At 33.5% G+C, this 17309-nt stretch overlaps 1 protein-coding gene across 2 annotated transcripts in view; it reads left to right on the top strand.

The window, feature by feature from the left end:
* The window catches only part of FUT8 (fucosyltransferase 8), a 92384-nt gene that overhangs the window by 67332 nt on the left and 7743 nt on the right, over positions 1–17309 (top strand). For both annotated transcript variants that reach the window (XM_027885911.1, XM_027885920.1), the window contains 2 exons: positions 11736–11982; positions 13229–13405. In XM_027885911.1, the coding sequence (XP_027741712.1) occupies positions 11736–11982; positions 13229–13405 (424 nt within the window). The remainder of the gene's footprint in view (positions 1–11735; positions 11983–13228; positions 13406–17309) is intronic.

Raw genomic sequence — 17309 nt, 5'->3', positions numbered from 1 at the left:
TGATTTCCTAGTAATGAGAGTCAAAATATAGAGAACTTGTGAAGATGTATTTATAATGAAATTTGTGATTAATGTTCTTTAAGATAATTACTTAGTCAGGTCATAATGTGTTGTCATTGCAACATGCTAAAATAGAGGAGGCCTTTTCTTATAATTTTTTTGTTGCTGATTTATGATGTTACAGTGGCATTCCTTAATAATACATTGAAAGAGGATGATAAAATAACTAGATAAAAAATGGAATTATACAATAAATGGGAAAAGAAAACAAATTAAGAAAAAGGACAGATTAATGTATAGTTAGAAGTTATATCTGCATTTCATGGGATGTGCAGGTAAAGAAGCCATCTACATGCTTTAAATAACAGTATGTACTCCTTCCCATAAGGCATACAAACCACTAAGATGAAAGATAACTTGAAAAAGGAAACCTGAAACAAAGTTTCCTGTAGTTACCCTTGAATATTGATTTTGCTACCTCTAGCTATGGTTTGATGAATTAATGCTTTTAAGGAAGGGATACCCAGAGGGGAAAAAATGGCAGAGCTCTTCATTTGTTGGTAGTGCCAGCTTTTAAGCATTAATTGAACTATAATCTTAAAATATGAATTAACTAGTATGTTTATATGTATAATTCAAGAAACAGGATGCTGTGGGTACATAAAATGAATTTTTAATTTATTAAAGCCTATCAGGCAACAGTATCAAAAGGACTAAATAAAAATTGCAAAGTCAAACCATAAGAAGTTGTGCAGAGTTAATTGCAATAAATAAAAGTTTCATTCCATGAACTAGATATTCCTTGAGAGTAGTTTTGCTTATATGTAAATCAGATGAATGTTTAGTATGGACCTAAAAAAATCCTTTAACTTGCATACAATTGTATGAATTATGTTTTTCTCCCATATTTCAGTCTTCTTTATAAAATCTTGCAGAGAAAAATGGATCAATTTCTATTTCTTAATATAATTTTTATAAACTAACTTCCAATATTTACATTTTAGTTCAAGCAAATTCCCTTTCTTTGAAGCATACTAGAGAGTGGTGATTTGAGGGAACAGACTGTAACAGCAGTGTCTGTATTTTCCCTTTTTTTTTAGTTGTGTTAATCTTGAAATCAAGCTACTCATACTGTGCGGATTTTTTAGTCCTCAAGGCACCTTGTAAGATACTCTGTAGAAAGACATTTGTATGTGTAAAGATATAAATATGTTTAGGAAGTGGTAACTCTTAGAAGAATCTCGGAATTTTAATGAGATAGGTTTAAGTTTTCAGAGCAATGCAGTAGCCTAAGGGAGCAAAGTGGGACCCTTATTCATGTCTAAGTGGAGGGTTATTGAATAATAGCAAGAAGTTGGTTTGCCTTGCAGAGGAATGACAGGCTGCAGGAACTGTCTAGTTCTGTTATCTGGCATTCAAAATGAATATTGATAAATATGAAAGGATTCTGAGGAAGACCTACACTGATTCAAGGCCACAAAAATCTGCTTCACAGTAGGAGATTAAAGAATATAATTCAGTTCTAAAATGAAGCACGTTTTAAAAGCTGGTCCTCCCACTTCTATTTGGGAAACATTTCTACTTTTAGACAAAGAGGCAGCTGGACAGATGGAAATGAGGTGTGTTTTTTAACAACAACTTGCTCCTGCTGCTGATGCTTGTTTTGGCAACCTGTCCAGAAGCAGAAAAGCTTGCATGATCTGAAATTGGAATTACAGGAGATGCAGTCATTTCTTGAAACTAGGTTTATTTACATAGAAGAATATTTGCCTTTGTTTTTTCAGTGGGTTTGGGTTTTTTTTGTTTGTTTTGTAGCAATACTTTTGATATTGCCTTACAACTTTTGACATGAAGTTCCTTTGTGCAATCCCAAATCTGCCATATTAAAATAAATTAAATTGTATTCTAATAAGTTCTTAATAAAATACATGTGTGCTTTTTCATGCTATAGTTAATCAAGCCCATCCACTGAATCGTGATTCTGATTAAGCCACTTGCATAGGCTAAGTGTACTATTGGTTCTCATTTAATTGTATGAGGAATTATATGAGGAATTATAGCAAGTCTATTCTTCATAAAGGAATAGTGTTCTTGGAGGTTGTTTTCCATGTCAGCAGCATTTTTAGCAGGATGGGAGAAAAATGGGGAATACTTTCCTTTAAATACAGCCATTGTTGAGTCAATTTTCTTTTGGCAGAAGTGAGAATGTGTGTATTTCTTTAATGTTTGGTGTATATAATTGTGCTATCTATCCAATCATGTTCAAGAAACAAATATGTGGGGATTTTATACAGCAAGTTCTCCTTATGCCAATCTTAATTTAGAATAAGATTTGATGTCTTTATAGAATGCAACTGGCCGTTAGATAATAGTTCAGTGCATGGACCATAAGGGGACTAACAAACATGTTGTTTAATGAGAATTGTTTACGTGTGTTGAAGTGAATGAAGGTAACCTAATTGTGACCACTGAAATAATTGCTTTCCAAATAGCAGGGACTTACTTCCCTACATTTCTTGATAAGGGGAAGCTGAAGCACCACTGTTACTTTTTAGACTTAGAAATCTATGGAGAGCGTAGACTGGGAGAAAAGGATTCTTGGTTTCTTCTATGCAGTGGTACTAATAATTGTTCACATATTTGATCACAGATTTTATGCTGTTCATACCAAATATTACCTTTTGAAGCATGACTTTCCCATTTTCCTAGAAGATTGATGTTGCCCCCAGTGTAGCAGCAAAACTGGTACTAGTAGGTTAGAGATTAAGTGCAAACTTTTCTCACGAGCATTAAATCATGGATGATAAATTACAGATTGGTAAACGAAGCTTCCATTACAAACTGTAAAAAAGGTTTTTTGCTTAACTGTCACCCTTCTAAGAGTTGTTTAGTAAGCAAAAGAGCTACAAATTGGACTAATATTAGAGTTTACTTGATTTGAGGTAACCATTCTGTACTTGAAAAGTTGTACTGCAGCGTGCACAGTAGGGAAGAATACTAGTGTGCTTTGTGTTTAAATGAAAAGAGTCCATTTTTTTTTGAATATAAAAAGACAGCTTGATGTAAATTGAGAGTAAAATTACCTCAGAAGTGTGTTAGGTGTCAAGCAATCTTTACAAAGTTTCGAATGTTAATCTGAGTTCTTTGTTTGGCTGCATAAGTTTCAATCCAAACTGAAACATTCTTAGATTTTTGGGGAATTATAACCTGCATTCAAGTTTCTAATTACTTTTTCATGTAATACACTGGTCATCACAGTGTTCTGGTTAAGTAATATTACCTATTTTTAAGTAATCTTTAGACAAGAGTAATCTAAACTGTCAGCTGTGGAGTTGAATTCCTGTCTTACAAATATTTCATCCAAACCTTTCCTATGTCTTGAAAATGGCTAGCACCATTTCCAGGTGGAAGACATCCCAAAGCACCTCCAGCACTATTGGTTATCACTGATAATTGGGAATGTGTTGTTTATTATGGGGAGTTGTTCTTTCTATTAACTCTCTATATAGAGAGGCTGTAGTGCAAGGTTGGACATTTTATTTGTTTCAGTATAATTTCACCAAGTCCTAAAAAGTTTTGTCTTTTTGCATTGGAGTAATGAATTAAAAAAACTGCCTAAAAATGCCAGCTGATTCTCAAGATACATTTTTTTTTATGGATTCAGAATGTCATATAGAAAAGATGTTAACATTTGTTAACATTTCATATGAAGCAATAAATATGCAATATTAAAAGAAAAAATATTTACTATAATATCATATTTTTGGCATTGCATGTCCATAAATGCTGTTGTGTTAGTGTTCCTTTACTATTTACTATTAAATAAATACTGTGACAAACTCAACAACACAGGTGTTTTGTTTGCAAGTACCCTTAATTCCTGTAAGAAATGGTAGTGGGTTTAAATTTCTAGTAGTATTCAAATTAATAATAGTTTTTTTATGGTACATTATATGTGATTTATCTTGGGTTTTTTATTAATACTGCCTTTACATTTTCCCCTATGACTGAAGACCAGAAAAACTTCCTTTTCCATTATTGCAGAGTTACACTGTTGATTTTCCTCCTTTCATGTTGGTAGACCATATGATGTAGAATGCATCCCTGTTTCTTTCAGATGCATTGTTAAGGTGACATGTGCCTCACTGCTGTGAATTTCAAACAACATAGCGGTTTTATTGTCTCCTGTTTTATTTATGGCTAACTAAAATGTCTTTTTGTCTACTCATACCTTGAGAGTTGTGTTCCATCTGGACTTGCATATGGAGGTATTTTTACTAATTCATTGCAAGATGAGTCTTCCAAGTGTTGATATTAGGACAATACAAGATTGGGAGTTGTAAACCACTAGCTCAAAACCACAGTAAATGTTTTATCTAAACTAGGAGCATTCCTCCAATAGATGCGTGGACAGCCAAGTACAAATATTAAGCTCCATTCTCATGACCTGTTGCAAACTTCTAGGTCATGAGATATGAAATATTGTCTGCATGTTGTCTTGTTTTTGACATGCTTATACGTGCTTGTTACAGGCTCAAATGTATGCCCAATGAGCATATGCATGCAAGAGATAAGTCCGTGAAGGATTATTATAAAAGTAATCTATCTTCTGTTCCAGAAAAGATAACCTAATATACGTTGCAATTATTTGGAAGTATTTTCAAGTATATGGTACATTAGACTGAAATAGAGATTAAGCTTCAGTGGAATTATTTGACATTAAATCTAGAATTAGTCTATCTTCAGTATTGCTGTAAAGGTCTTTTTAATATGTTTTCCTGAGTTATTTCAGCTATCCTTATGTAAGATCTTACTTTTAAATCATTAACTGTGGTTACTGTTTACTTGAATGACTAAACTTGGATAACACGGCAAAACCCCTTTTCATTTATCACAGTATTTCCCTCTGCAAATACATTTTATGATATTTTCTGGTAGCTGGGAAATTGGAACTCCTCTTAGGCAGGTACCCCTTTTGATATATGCTTTTTAGATGAAATAAGGCATAGTTCAAAAGCAGTTTGAATATATAAAGATAAAAGGAAAAATAAATTGCTAGTAAGCTTCCTGATTTTTTCTTAGTTTGATGGTCTGCTGTTATATGAAGTAAATTCATGCAGTCACTTCTTCTGTAAACTTTCCAGCTGTCATGCTGCGTATATAATTGAGGAAAGGAAAAATCTTTACTATTTTAGTGTTCTCTCAAAGTGGTGTGACAGTTGCCACAAAAAACTTCTAATAAGGGATGAGAAGCTTTCAATAGAGTGAAACAGAAATATAGGTCTTTATAATACAGCTCTCCTGAGCTTGCTAAAAAGGGAATGGAGGCTCTAAAGGCTTCAGTAGGTGCTACTGATTTAGTTTTGTTAGAAAGAGAGCTATTTCAAATGCAGAAATCGTTACACTCAGTTCAGGCTTCCGTTAGGTCCAAAAGGGAAAACATCTACTGAAATCTCATCACTTGTTAAGACAGTAAGAGCACTGCCTATCTTTACATTGTGGTTTTGATTATGGGTAAAATTTTCAAAGAACCAGAATGACATGGGAAGATAAATACTATTGAAAGCCACTTGTGTTACAAAGGCATGCTGGTAGTTCAGGAATTCTGGAAGTTAGGGGGTTTTGCAGGAGCAGAAAGACTGTTGTTAAACTTTTACTTTTTAGGAGGGAACTGATAAAATAGTATGTTTGGCAGAGAAGTATTATAGGCAAGTTTCTTGTGAGAGCAAAAGCTTTGTCGTCATGCTTTGCCTTTCTTTTTTTGTGCTTTTTCTTTTTAATTCTATCTTAGTACAAGTTCTGATTATTGGATGAATTTTGGCCGAATTTGACCAAGAGAAATACGTCTTGTTAAGGTCACTCAAAAGTCCACACAATAGATAGACTGTGTATGTGTATAGAGACACTAAAGCCAGTATTCAGGCCTGCAAGTGAGAAGCAGTGACTGATCACAGATGTCACTTTTCAACAGGCAAACAGCAGAGAGAGTGGTAAGAGACATGAGAACAAGTGAGTATAGTTGCAAGAGTTGTGCAAGAGAGGAGAGGAAAGAATGTAGGAAAAAAGCCTTGGGAGTGCTGGATTGAAAAAAATAATAAAAGGCACGTTGGCATATTTGAAAACATTTTTGTTTATTCATTCCTGAAGCTGTTGAGAATCAACCTCTTGGGATGATAAATGGAACAACACTCTCCATATGGCGTATGAAACCTGGGAATAAAAGAACTGTATTTTCAGTTTCTTTAAGTCAGAATTGCACCAAATTTATTCAACACCTGCCATCCTTAAAAGGCTTGGTTACGTAAAGGATGATTAAAAAATTAGTAAGTGGAACACTACTGAGAAAGTAATCAGAAACTAAGTTCAAAAATTTTGTATTAAAAATTGTACAAAGCAAAATCTTAGAGAAAACATTTAGATATATGAGTTATATTTTACCCTGACTACTTTAGAAGAAAAATAGGATTTTTATCTCATGTCAATTCCATTTTATAATTCAACTATGGCATAAAGTTCTTATGAGGTAACTTTATTAAAGCTTGGAAATCCCCAAAAGATAGTTGTAGGAGATGTAGTGTGCATCACAGAACAGATAAAAGCCTACTTTTTCTTTCTTCTGAATTAGTTGACAATTCATAAATAGCATAACACACCATAACTTTGTATAGTTTTAATTTTTTCCCTTATTTGTTTTGTGAAGAAAAGCATTAAAATATTGATGAACCCTGAACCTGCTGTCTTCACATTAAGGAACAGCAGCCAGCAAGACAGTGGAGGAGCCTTGTGAGAATTCAGCAGTCTCTCCCACCATATCCTGTGCTAATCAAACAGCATTCTTAGCACTCTGCAGTATCTCATGTGGTTGAATTTAGAATTGTTCACTTGAATAAGGTTTCAAATTGGCAGATCTGTGATTAGTCTATGAAAGTTAATATCAGCTTAAATAAGTATATTATAGAAACAGAAAAGCAGCAAAGCGATTCCATTTTTACATGGGTTTATTCAGTTGTGTTTCTAGCAACAGAAACAGAAATTAAATTGCACTTTTCATTTACAAGACAGGAATGTCCTTAGCATAGTATTCCTTGGCATACTTTTAAGGACAGCTTCTTGAAAAAGTACTTCGAAATCAGCTGATGAATTTTTAAATAATAGGAGAATAAATGATCAAACAGGTTTTCAGTTAATGTTAACTAATAGTAATGATTGCGTGGCAAAGTGTCAACCTCCTTACAAGTAAGAAAGTAATGAACACCCAATGAAAATGCTCATCCAGGTGCAGGTATGAGCCAATGTTCAGATAGTAGGAAGTAAGATTAGCTAAAATGACAAAATTCCAAAGTTTTTTTTGAGCCAAATCAACACGTTTCTTATGTCAAAGAAGTTGATACAAAAGATACAAATAGCAAAAGATTCTAAATGGGCTTTAAACTAGAAGGACAAAGCTTAAATTTGAAAACCAGGCAGACAGTAAGGTTATGCCAAATCATGAAAAATCATGTAAGTCCTGAGGGCTGTAAAGCGATTAAAGCACTTTGGGATACTGCGGGGAAGCAAAGTTATGCTTTTTATAACACATGGAGCTCATTTCAGTATTTAAAAAGTAATCAGTGGGACTCCTGGAAATTGAAACTGTATTACTGATGTATTAGTGATGAACATATTCAAAAAATTGTAATAAATAAGAACTAGATGGTGCAATTGGCACCGTCATTTGAATAAAAATCAATTTCTATACAGTCCATGATCTTCCTCCAGAACATGTTGGGGTAAGAGTGAGTGTTCTCAATATCGCAGTACTTCATGGCTATTGCAAAAACATTCAATCTTTTGGTTACTCAGTGCAGCAAAAATGGATTAAATTGCAGAACTCTAGAGGACAATTATTTGGGTTTATCCAAACTGAAAAATAGCACCTGGAATCATGAAAGTTAAACAAGCTATAAATAGAATTATAGTGACAGCTTTTGGGAACTGTAAAAGCAAAATAAATCACAGGAGAATAAGTAATTTAAAATATTGATGACTTGTAAATGACATGCAACAACTCTAGAGTTATCTCCCAACTTATATAATTCTGAGATTCTGTGATCAAGTCTCAAAGCTGGACCAGCAGTGAGCAGGAAATTGAACCTGATTGACATGATAATGCTGTGATTTGAACTACCCACATGAGAAAAAGATACAAACATTAGTATGGATTATTACCTTTTATGGCTTATCAACAAATACAGCTGAGAAGTAGAAAAACTCAAATATTTTACAAATTAGAGAATATTTAGCTAAGAACTGAAGAAATTTGTTGATTAAAAGTTCATTCTGTATTTTTAACTCTGATTCATATGAATCAGAAATGTGACTTAATTGTTTTCTAATGCATCTACTTGCCTATTGATTTGACTGAGTTTTAGTTATCTCTTGTATCATTGATTTTGATTGCAGCTTGTTTTCAAGTCAACTGCTATCCAAAAAAGGATAACAGTTTTTAAAACTATGCCTGTTAAAAATAGGACAGTATCATCGGCTATTAGGAATCTTTCCACAAACACTGCACAAAAAAAAAAAAGAGTGATCAGTAGGATAAGAAAGCTATCACTTGCCTACATGGTTGTTGCAGAGAGTTGTTTACTTCTTAGTGTTACTGAAGAGTTGGTTTTAACAGGTTTTGTCCAAGAAAAAGTTGCTGTAAGTTTTCCTTTTACTGCATCTGCTCTCCCATACTTTTAAATGTAAGTGAAGACTAACAGGAAGTTTTTTCTCTCCATTGTTCAGAATTATGATAAAGGTAATAAAATCTAGAGAGTTATCATAAAGTTTTCCAGAATTGTACACATATCTATGTGTTTGATTATGCAGATGTTAATCTTATGTAAAGCATTTACAAAATACAACAGCATTGCAAATAGCCATGACCATATTTATCATTTGATTTTTAACTTTTTTAAAAAAAAACAATTATTGCATTGTTTCAACACACTACTGTGTGTCACAATTATTTTGTCAACAGTAACTGTTAACAGTAATCCTGAAGCATGAGGGGCTTCTGTAACCATTTCAAAATGTCTAATTATAATATCAACACATCCCTTGATTTGTAGATGTGAATATTTCATTTTATGACTTTCCATTTGTCAATACTTTCAGTAATTGTTCCCTTATTGGTTTTCATATTTTATAGTTTTACAAAGTAAGAAACTCGTAATCTCTGTGGAATAACCATATGATATTTTCAGTTCCTTCTCAAAAAGCAGTTATTCCTACCTCAAAGAGCACTTGCTAACACTCAGCCTAGTAGTTACTTCAAGCAATCAACTTGTTGGTTTTTCCTTAGTGAAATACGTTGTTTTTCTGCTTTTGGTTCACAACAAGTCTTGCAGTTTCATTACTTTTCAAACAGCCTTATCACATGCAGTTCAAAGCTGAAATCTGATTCTTTTTTTTTCGCAATCTTCTTTGATATTCTTGTGATTTTCTTATATTTTAATATAGTTTGCTATATATGCTGAGAGCTTTCCTAGTTATTTCTGGCCAATCTCGTTTTGTTCAAAACCTTAAGTTGGCCTGTGGAAATTTTTAGAAGCACACTCTTATCCTTTAAATAGGATGAAAAAAATCTATTGGGTTGAAATTGGGTCAGAATTGATCTTCTCAGGGTCAGAATGTCAAATAGTAGATTGCTCAATCAGCTTTATCACTAGCAAGATTTTCCAAATTATTATCTTTACGCATCAGTGGTTTTTTTCAGTGGTAGAATGAAGTTTAAAAGTTTGTGAGTGATATTGTGCTTAATAAAAATCCACCTTTTTATATGCGTCTTTGCATCTGTGCTTTTTCTCCTTGAAAGGTTTGCAGTGAATTTCCTTCTCTAACTTCAGATTGGAGTCTTTTCTTTCTTCTCTTGGCTAAGATTGCTGTTACTACTTTTGCCACCCTCTTTCTTCCCCAATGTCAGTTGAGGGGGAAAGGGTAAAAAGAATAGAACCTCAGACATTCTTTCATACCATTCCCAAGCTAAATATTTCTTGTCTAAACTTCTACCTGATAATTCACTAGCACTTCAACCTCTGCACTTGAACTTCCATGGCTTCATCGTGCTTTTTTTTCTTTATTACAGCTTTCTGAAGTCATACTAATAAAATATTATCCATCATATTACAAGAAGACTTAAATACTCAGTATTTTTACTAAATTTATGAACTTTTATTAAATCTTTTCCTGTATGTGTGATATAATAGATGATAAAAATAGGAATTGACTTCTTGAATTAAAAAGGATTATCCATACCTGTAGTACATATTCTATGGGAAATTCTTGTAACAAATTACCCTTACAGTGATGTTATACAGTGCAGTGATGAAATATTGACATACAGATACATCTAGGAATCTAGATTTTCCAAATCTAGTAAAAATTAATTGAAAATATACCCAAGAATAACAAACATTCCTTATTTAAATAGCCATATCTCAGAGAGTTACTGCTGAATTTTGACCAGTCTTCATAGGCTCACGGGAGTTAATGTAGCATTCTGGCAACGTATGGCTTAATTATGCAAGTGTCATACTTCTAGGACTTTGTCCCAAGTATACTGAAATGAGTGCATGTGAAAGTGTTCTAACCTTTGGGATTTTTAACTGTTCTTAAACTCATTATTCCCACCCTGAATTGATTTTTTTCAACCATAAGGTTTATTTGGTCATCAACAGTTATTTGAGTTTGATTTAAAACAGTTTTCTTTCCTGGCTGGTGAGCACTAAAGGGAGAACTAATCATCTTTGCCAGTGAACACTGCAAACAATGAAAATGTTATTTTAGAGTAAATGAGCACAGTGGAAATATTATCTGAAATGTTCAGTGCTTCAAAAATGTAATGTTTTGTTTTGTTGTCATGTATTATAATTTATTTCAGTATATGAACATAGCTTTGAATTATCAATTATGTAGATGCTTGTGTTCATGTAATTTGTAAAAACTCTTTAAAAATGTTCAGTAGCTCTTAAACCTTGAATGGAAGTCCCATCTAAAGCATCAATCCCATACAATAGGTAATATTTAAAAGATAACAAATTCTTACCTGGATGTACATCACATGCTTATACGTTGCTTGTGCTTGTGTTTTCCTTGATCTATTTATTTGCTACTTATCTTCACAGTTTAAGTTCTTGACGCCAGGAATTGTCTCTCCTTCTATCAACAGAGTAGCTAATTCAGTGGTTGTAGTTATGTCTGACATGCTAAGATTTACTCCAATGAAATGTATTCAAAAGAGCAGCAGAGCCACAGTTATTTTTTTTAACAATTTCTTATGCCTCAAAATATTTCTTTGTTTAATTTTTAAACAATTAATTGAATTTTAGACATTTTACGTAACAAGTCTGTTCACGTTGGCCTTAGCACACAGTAATGGTATAGTTGTGTATATAAAAAGGTATGAATATATAAAGACGAACACATTTTATATATTATTAACTACTAGCTGTTAAGAATTCAAGGACCTTCAATTTTGTTGTACTTTAATGCATTGTTAGATACCATTCATATATAAGTCCAGTCTAGAACTATGATTTTTGTTAGATTTTTTTGATGCTATTTTGAAAAAGTAGAATAAGGGTTAGGTAGTCTTTTTGAAGTTGAAGATACAGATTAGCTAATATGTTTGGGATATTGTTTGCCAGTGGTAAAGTTGATTAATAAAGTAAACTACTTGACTCATCCTAGTATGTATTTTAAAACAGGTGAGGCTAATGATAAGGATGTTCAGGTGGTGGAACTTCCCATTGTTGACAGCTTACACCCACGGCCACCTTATTTACCCTTGGCTGTCCCTGAAGACTTGGCTGATAGACTAATTCGTGTTCATGGGGATCCTGCAGTGTGGTGGGTTTCACAGTTTGTGAAATACTTGATTCGTCCACAGCCTTGGCTAGAAAAAGAAATAGAGGAAGCCACAAGGAAACTTGGTTTCAAACATCCAGTGATCGGGTGGGTATTTGGTTTTCTTTTTAACTCTCTGTGCTTTAAAATGTGTATGTAGTGGTTTCTGTTCAGGAAAAATTGTCTTATGATGATTATCCAAGAGCCTCAAGTATTTTGTAAGGGGAGAGGGTGATTTCTAGATGAAGCTATTATTTTTTAACTATGCATAATAGAGCTTGATTACGAGCACTCCTTCAGTGTACTTGTCTACCTGCAGTTGGACTGGATATGTAAAAGGCATCTGAATAGAAGGTTTTTTTAACATGTGCTTTCATGTCTAGTAATACAGAATTTCATTAATTTAATTGCCTTAGAGCTTGTATTCCAGACACTTTATTGTCTGGGTCTTCTTTTTAAGTGCCTATAGCTTTTTTATTTGAGGAAAAGAGGCTAAGCCTACATTTTACATGCCACAATCCACAACTAATTTTATCACTGGCTACGTAGGAACATGATGTGTGCTTTTTGCTTCCCTGCTGATTTTTTCCACAGTTGTTGTTTCTCAGTGGTAACTATGAATTGAAATGGTCTGTATGGGGAGATATGAGGATAAGGAAGGAAAGCACCCGTGGGCAATAAAGTCCAGCGTGTGGAAGAAAGGTTTTCTGTCATATAGCACGAAAAATGTTGCTGTTGCTGTACTAGAGTCTGCAACTACCGCTTCCTTTGCCAGAATTTTCCTTGAAACCTTAAGCTTTGTTTTTTGAGGAGTACACAATAGGTTTGTCCAAACGTTAGTCAGCTTTTGACCATTGAATTGGTAGGCCCCTTCAGCACTGGTGTATTTGGAGCCTTGTTAGGTATCAAGAAGGTTGAAAAGATGCATTTATAACAACCTTCACTCAAACCATGCATTTTAGTTGATGTCTTAGTATATCCATGATGGAAATATTCCTAATTTCTTTTTGAGCTGTATTGATCAAACATAATCTAGCTACAACAGGTAACCTTCTGCACCAAAGAAACACCTCATATGCTGTAATTCAATGTCCTTCGTTCTTTTCCTTCACTTACCTTGTGCCTTCTTTTCACGATTGCTATATTGCTTTCAAGAACAGACTGACAGCTAACTTCATGCTGCCAGTGTGTCTTGATGGACGTGGATGACTTTTTAATCCTTCCTTATTTTGTGTAGGAATTCAATTTGGTATGCATTCTAAAAGGGCAGGCTTGAAACTTAGAGTTAAAATTTCATTTGCTAAAGTGTGTGTAGTATTTGTAAATTTAATTCCTGATTTCTACCTCTTCCCAGTGTTCACGTTCGAAGGACAGACAAAGTAGGAACAGAAGCAGCATTTCATCCGATTGAAGAATACATGGTACATGTTGAAGAGAGGTTTGAACTTCTCGCTCGCAGAATGCAAGTTGATAAAAAGAGAGTGTATTTGGCTACAGATGACCCTTCCTTATTGCAAGAGGCAAAGTCCAAGTAAGATGAATTATGTTTATATTACAGCTTGTTCCTTCTGGTTAGCTTTTCGATTTCTGGCTATCATGCACGCACAAGTTTTAGTATAATTTTTTTCATCTTTTTTTCAGTTCAGATTGCATTTAATTTTCCAGGGATTTTGATTTTCCTCTAAGATATGGTTTTTAGTTTTTTTTTTTTCCCTCAAGTATGCTTTTCAAAACTTAATGTTAAAAATCTAGAACAGTTGAGCAAGATACGTCTGACTATTTAAAAACAAATCAGTGCTGTAAAAAGGAGGTAGAAATAGAAATAATGAACACACCAAACGTGTTTTAAAATATACATATTATAAATAAACTATTCAGGAATATTGTAAAAACTGGTTAATATATTAAGAAGTTTCATCTGTTCAAAAAATACATTTCTGTGAATAGTTGCCAGAGCAATTTTTAGAAGTTGGTTGAAAAGCTTCTGATGATTTTCAGATAGACTTCTATACTGACAACTTAGAAGACTTTAACCCTACATGTTGAATAGTTTTAAAATTTGTCCTTAACTATATCTGGGATTCTTGACCTGTAACAGTGTCTCTGTCCTTTTTTTTCCCCTTTGTCCTCTTCTATCTCTCTAGAAGGTGGATTTGCAGTTTGCATTCATTTACTCCTAATATGGCCTATATTTACGTGTGAATTAGTACTTTTAATTAATGAATACTTCTTAAAATCAAGGTTACTCAATAGTGGCAAGCTTTTAAACTGTTTCATCCTTGGTATACATTCTTGGAAAAATATATAAGATAACATAGTGTGTAACAAATTTTCTTTGGCATATACAAGGTAAGCAGAAAATGTTATTTTCTGTTAGGGGAATTTTCTACAGCATGGAAAATCTGTGTATATCAACTGTGCTATTTCTATTTTTCTTTCATATCTATAAAGGGCTGCTATTTAAAATTATGGTGTTTTATAAAAACTAAATAAACATATACAACTCCAGATGATGGCAACCTAATCCTTCCATTTTTGTATGTATAGCAGCAAGAACAGTAGCAGGAACAGTTATAAAATAACATTTAAAGTGCAAATCTAAACAATGGAAAGACGAGTAATACAAAATTGAGGTAATAATATTTAATTCATTGTAATGTCCTACATAACTTTATTTAGTTTGTAACATAACAGAGTTCAGTGTTTCTGTAACAATCTTAGTTATGCATTTTTTCTTTATTTTTGTGTACTTTTCAGTTCTTAGCACTCTTTGTGAATAATAATGAGATGCTCTACCTATGTAAATATATCATCCCAAGTTCTCAGTAGCAACAAAATTAATTGTAGAAGTGTAACATGTTCAGTAAAACGGTACTGAATTACATATTAAGCATTGCAGCTCAGGTCCATTCCATATCACAGTCTTACTGCAATATGGTAAGATACAGCTCAATAGTACAGCATTGATTTTGCACGTTTTCTTAATGAAAGGCATAGAAGCTGTAAATAGGAGAGAATTTTTTATGCATTACTACTGAGTTTTAAGGTGAAAGTTTACACTGAAACATAATTTCCTAAGTTACTTGCGCCCTACTATTGCTTGCCATTGAGTGGAAGGCATTTGAAACTTCCTGTGATTTCACAGAAGGCAGGAGGCATTTTGATATTTTGGCATTTAAGGGCATCTGAAGGCAGGTTAAGGTCATGTTTTGGCAGTAAAGAAGCTTTTCTTCTTGTGAAATCAAGTACAAATTAGTTTACACTTCTGACAGTAAAAGTCACATTGAACTACTAAGCTTTGATAGAAATGGCTGTCACACTGCAGTAGCTTATGTTGCATTCTTTGCAATTATTGGTGCAATAATATTAGTAAAGTACTAGATATTATATCTGTCTATATGAGAGTGATTGGCTGTCAAACCGTGTTGGCATTTAAATAATGAAAAATTAGCCAACATTCACATGAATAGGCATCTTGTTTCTGTTAAGAGAAGTATGTTTTCAGGAACTACCCTTGCAGTCAGTTGTCTACCAACTGCAACTACAGTAGTAAAAATAGGGTAGTCACTACTGTCACTTTGTAGAATATTTTTGTTTTACTGGAGGACTTGGCAGTGCTGGGTTTATGGTTGTACTCAATGATCTTAAAGGTCTTTTCCAATTTAAATGATTCTGTGATTCACTGTCTGGTCCTTTCCTGTTTTAGAGAAGAGAATGTGTGAGGAAAACTAGAAGGTGTCCTACCAAATGTGGGGTTTGGGTGATTCTGTCAGTAAGAATATGACAAATTATTAATTATTCATTTTCCACACATTCAGGAATCCTAGTAATAGGATTGTGCCTAAGTTCTACTTCAACAGAAAAAACACTTCCCAAAAGCTTACACTGTATTACTTTCACCATAATATAAATACAGGTGGAAAAGGGAATGGAAGGAAGCATCAGCTAGCTATAGAACTTTAGAAGTTTCATCTTCTTTGCAACCATTGTGGCTGGAATTGGATCTGAACAGAATCTAAGGTACTATAGTGAATGGGAAGGAGAATTAAACCTCACTTGATGCAGGAAGTCAGTGGGCCACATACGGCTTGAGAGGAGTATACACTTGGCCCTTTTCTTGGTATTTTTCTTTATATTCCGCTTTCAGCCCATGTTGGAGACAGGAGAGTGGATCAGAAGATTCTTTGGTCACACTGAATATGGCTGCTATTTTACTCACATTTTAAAATAGACCTCTTTTTCCAAGCATGAACACTGTGTGTTTGGGAAAACATAAAAGTGCTTGTTTGAAAACTTTAATGTGCGAGTGGATAAATTATAAACTTTGATCACTGGTTTGAAGAAATGGGCTCTGAAACTGTTGGTTAGATGAATTTGGATCAACTTTACAAACTGGATTGAAGACTAGATTTAAAAGCATCTCAAAGACTGTTTCCAGAATAAAGGAAAGAAAAAGAAAATTTTAAATTTATGCATAAAAAGATGTGTAAATAATTCTGACTTTTTAAAATCTGATCCAATATGACACTTTTTTTTCCTTGTGCTTCATTCCTTAAAGTTGGCTGATCTTTTGCTAGTAAGAAATCAGATTCTTCAAGAAAAGATCTTTTCTCTACTCAGCATGTGCATTCTGATTTTTGAAGTCTGAAGAAAGTGATTAATTTTAGCAGTATTCCTGATGCCAAGAACTTGCCAGGAGTTGTGCAAATATCTTTACCATGTTCACTGTCCCTAGAAATGCCACCTTCTGTTAAATGTTCTTCATGTTGCTCTGTTCGGAGTTCTTTCACTGAAATAAGATTGATGCTTATCTCTGTTTCTCAGCTAGTTTTCAGAGTAGAGTAGGACATATTTCCATTTGGTTTGTACTTTTTTTCTTTTTAAAAAGATATGAGTATGATTAACACAATAGAAACTAGAATAGAATGTATTGCAAATATAATGGTGTCATCTGTTGTATTTTGAGAAGTGGTTAAATTTTAACAAAAAAATGTTAGACATGAAAGGATGAGAAGGGGAATTGTAATTGTGGAAGATTCTTATTGAAAAAACTATTGTTTCATATGCTCCTGTAATTTCTCAGAAGAGAGATTATTAGTTATTCTAAATTAATATGGTTTCCACCTTCTCCTTCTTTTTTGTTTGTCTTGTTTTTAATGTAATAGGAACTTTCCCTGACATATATGATCAGATACAGCCTTTAAAGTTGTCCTGCTATTAATATGAAATTTACCATACATTCTACATCAAATGTGGGAGATTTGCATACAGATTTTTGATTTGCTCTTGAGCAAATCAGATTATTTCCTGATTTGGTAGTCACAAAAGCCAGCCTCTGCTTGTCCATTTCACTTCTGAAAAGAGTTTGTCCATATTTTTAACATTAAAATGGGATAAATTGGGCAAATTCTAGCAAGAGAGTGTCATAATCATGT

The sequence above is a fragment of the Empidonax traillii genome, unplaced genomic scaffold (assembly GCF_003031625.1).
Source record: "Empidonax traillii isolate 1590-97213 ecotype Southwest subspecies unplaced genomic scaffold, ASM303162v1 scaffold11:size2795301, whole genome shotgun sequence".
Lineage (NCBI taxonomy): Eukaryota > Metazoa > Chordata > Aves > Passeriformes > Tyrannidae > Empidonax > Empidonax traillii.
The sequence above is the reverse complement of the archived record's forward strand: the minus strand, read 5'-3'. Positions and strand labels throughout refer to the sequence as shown.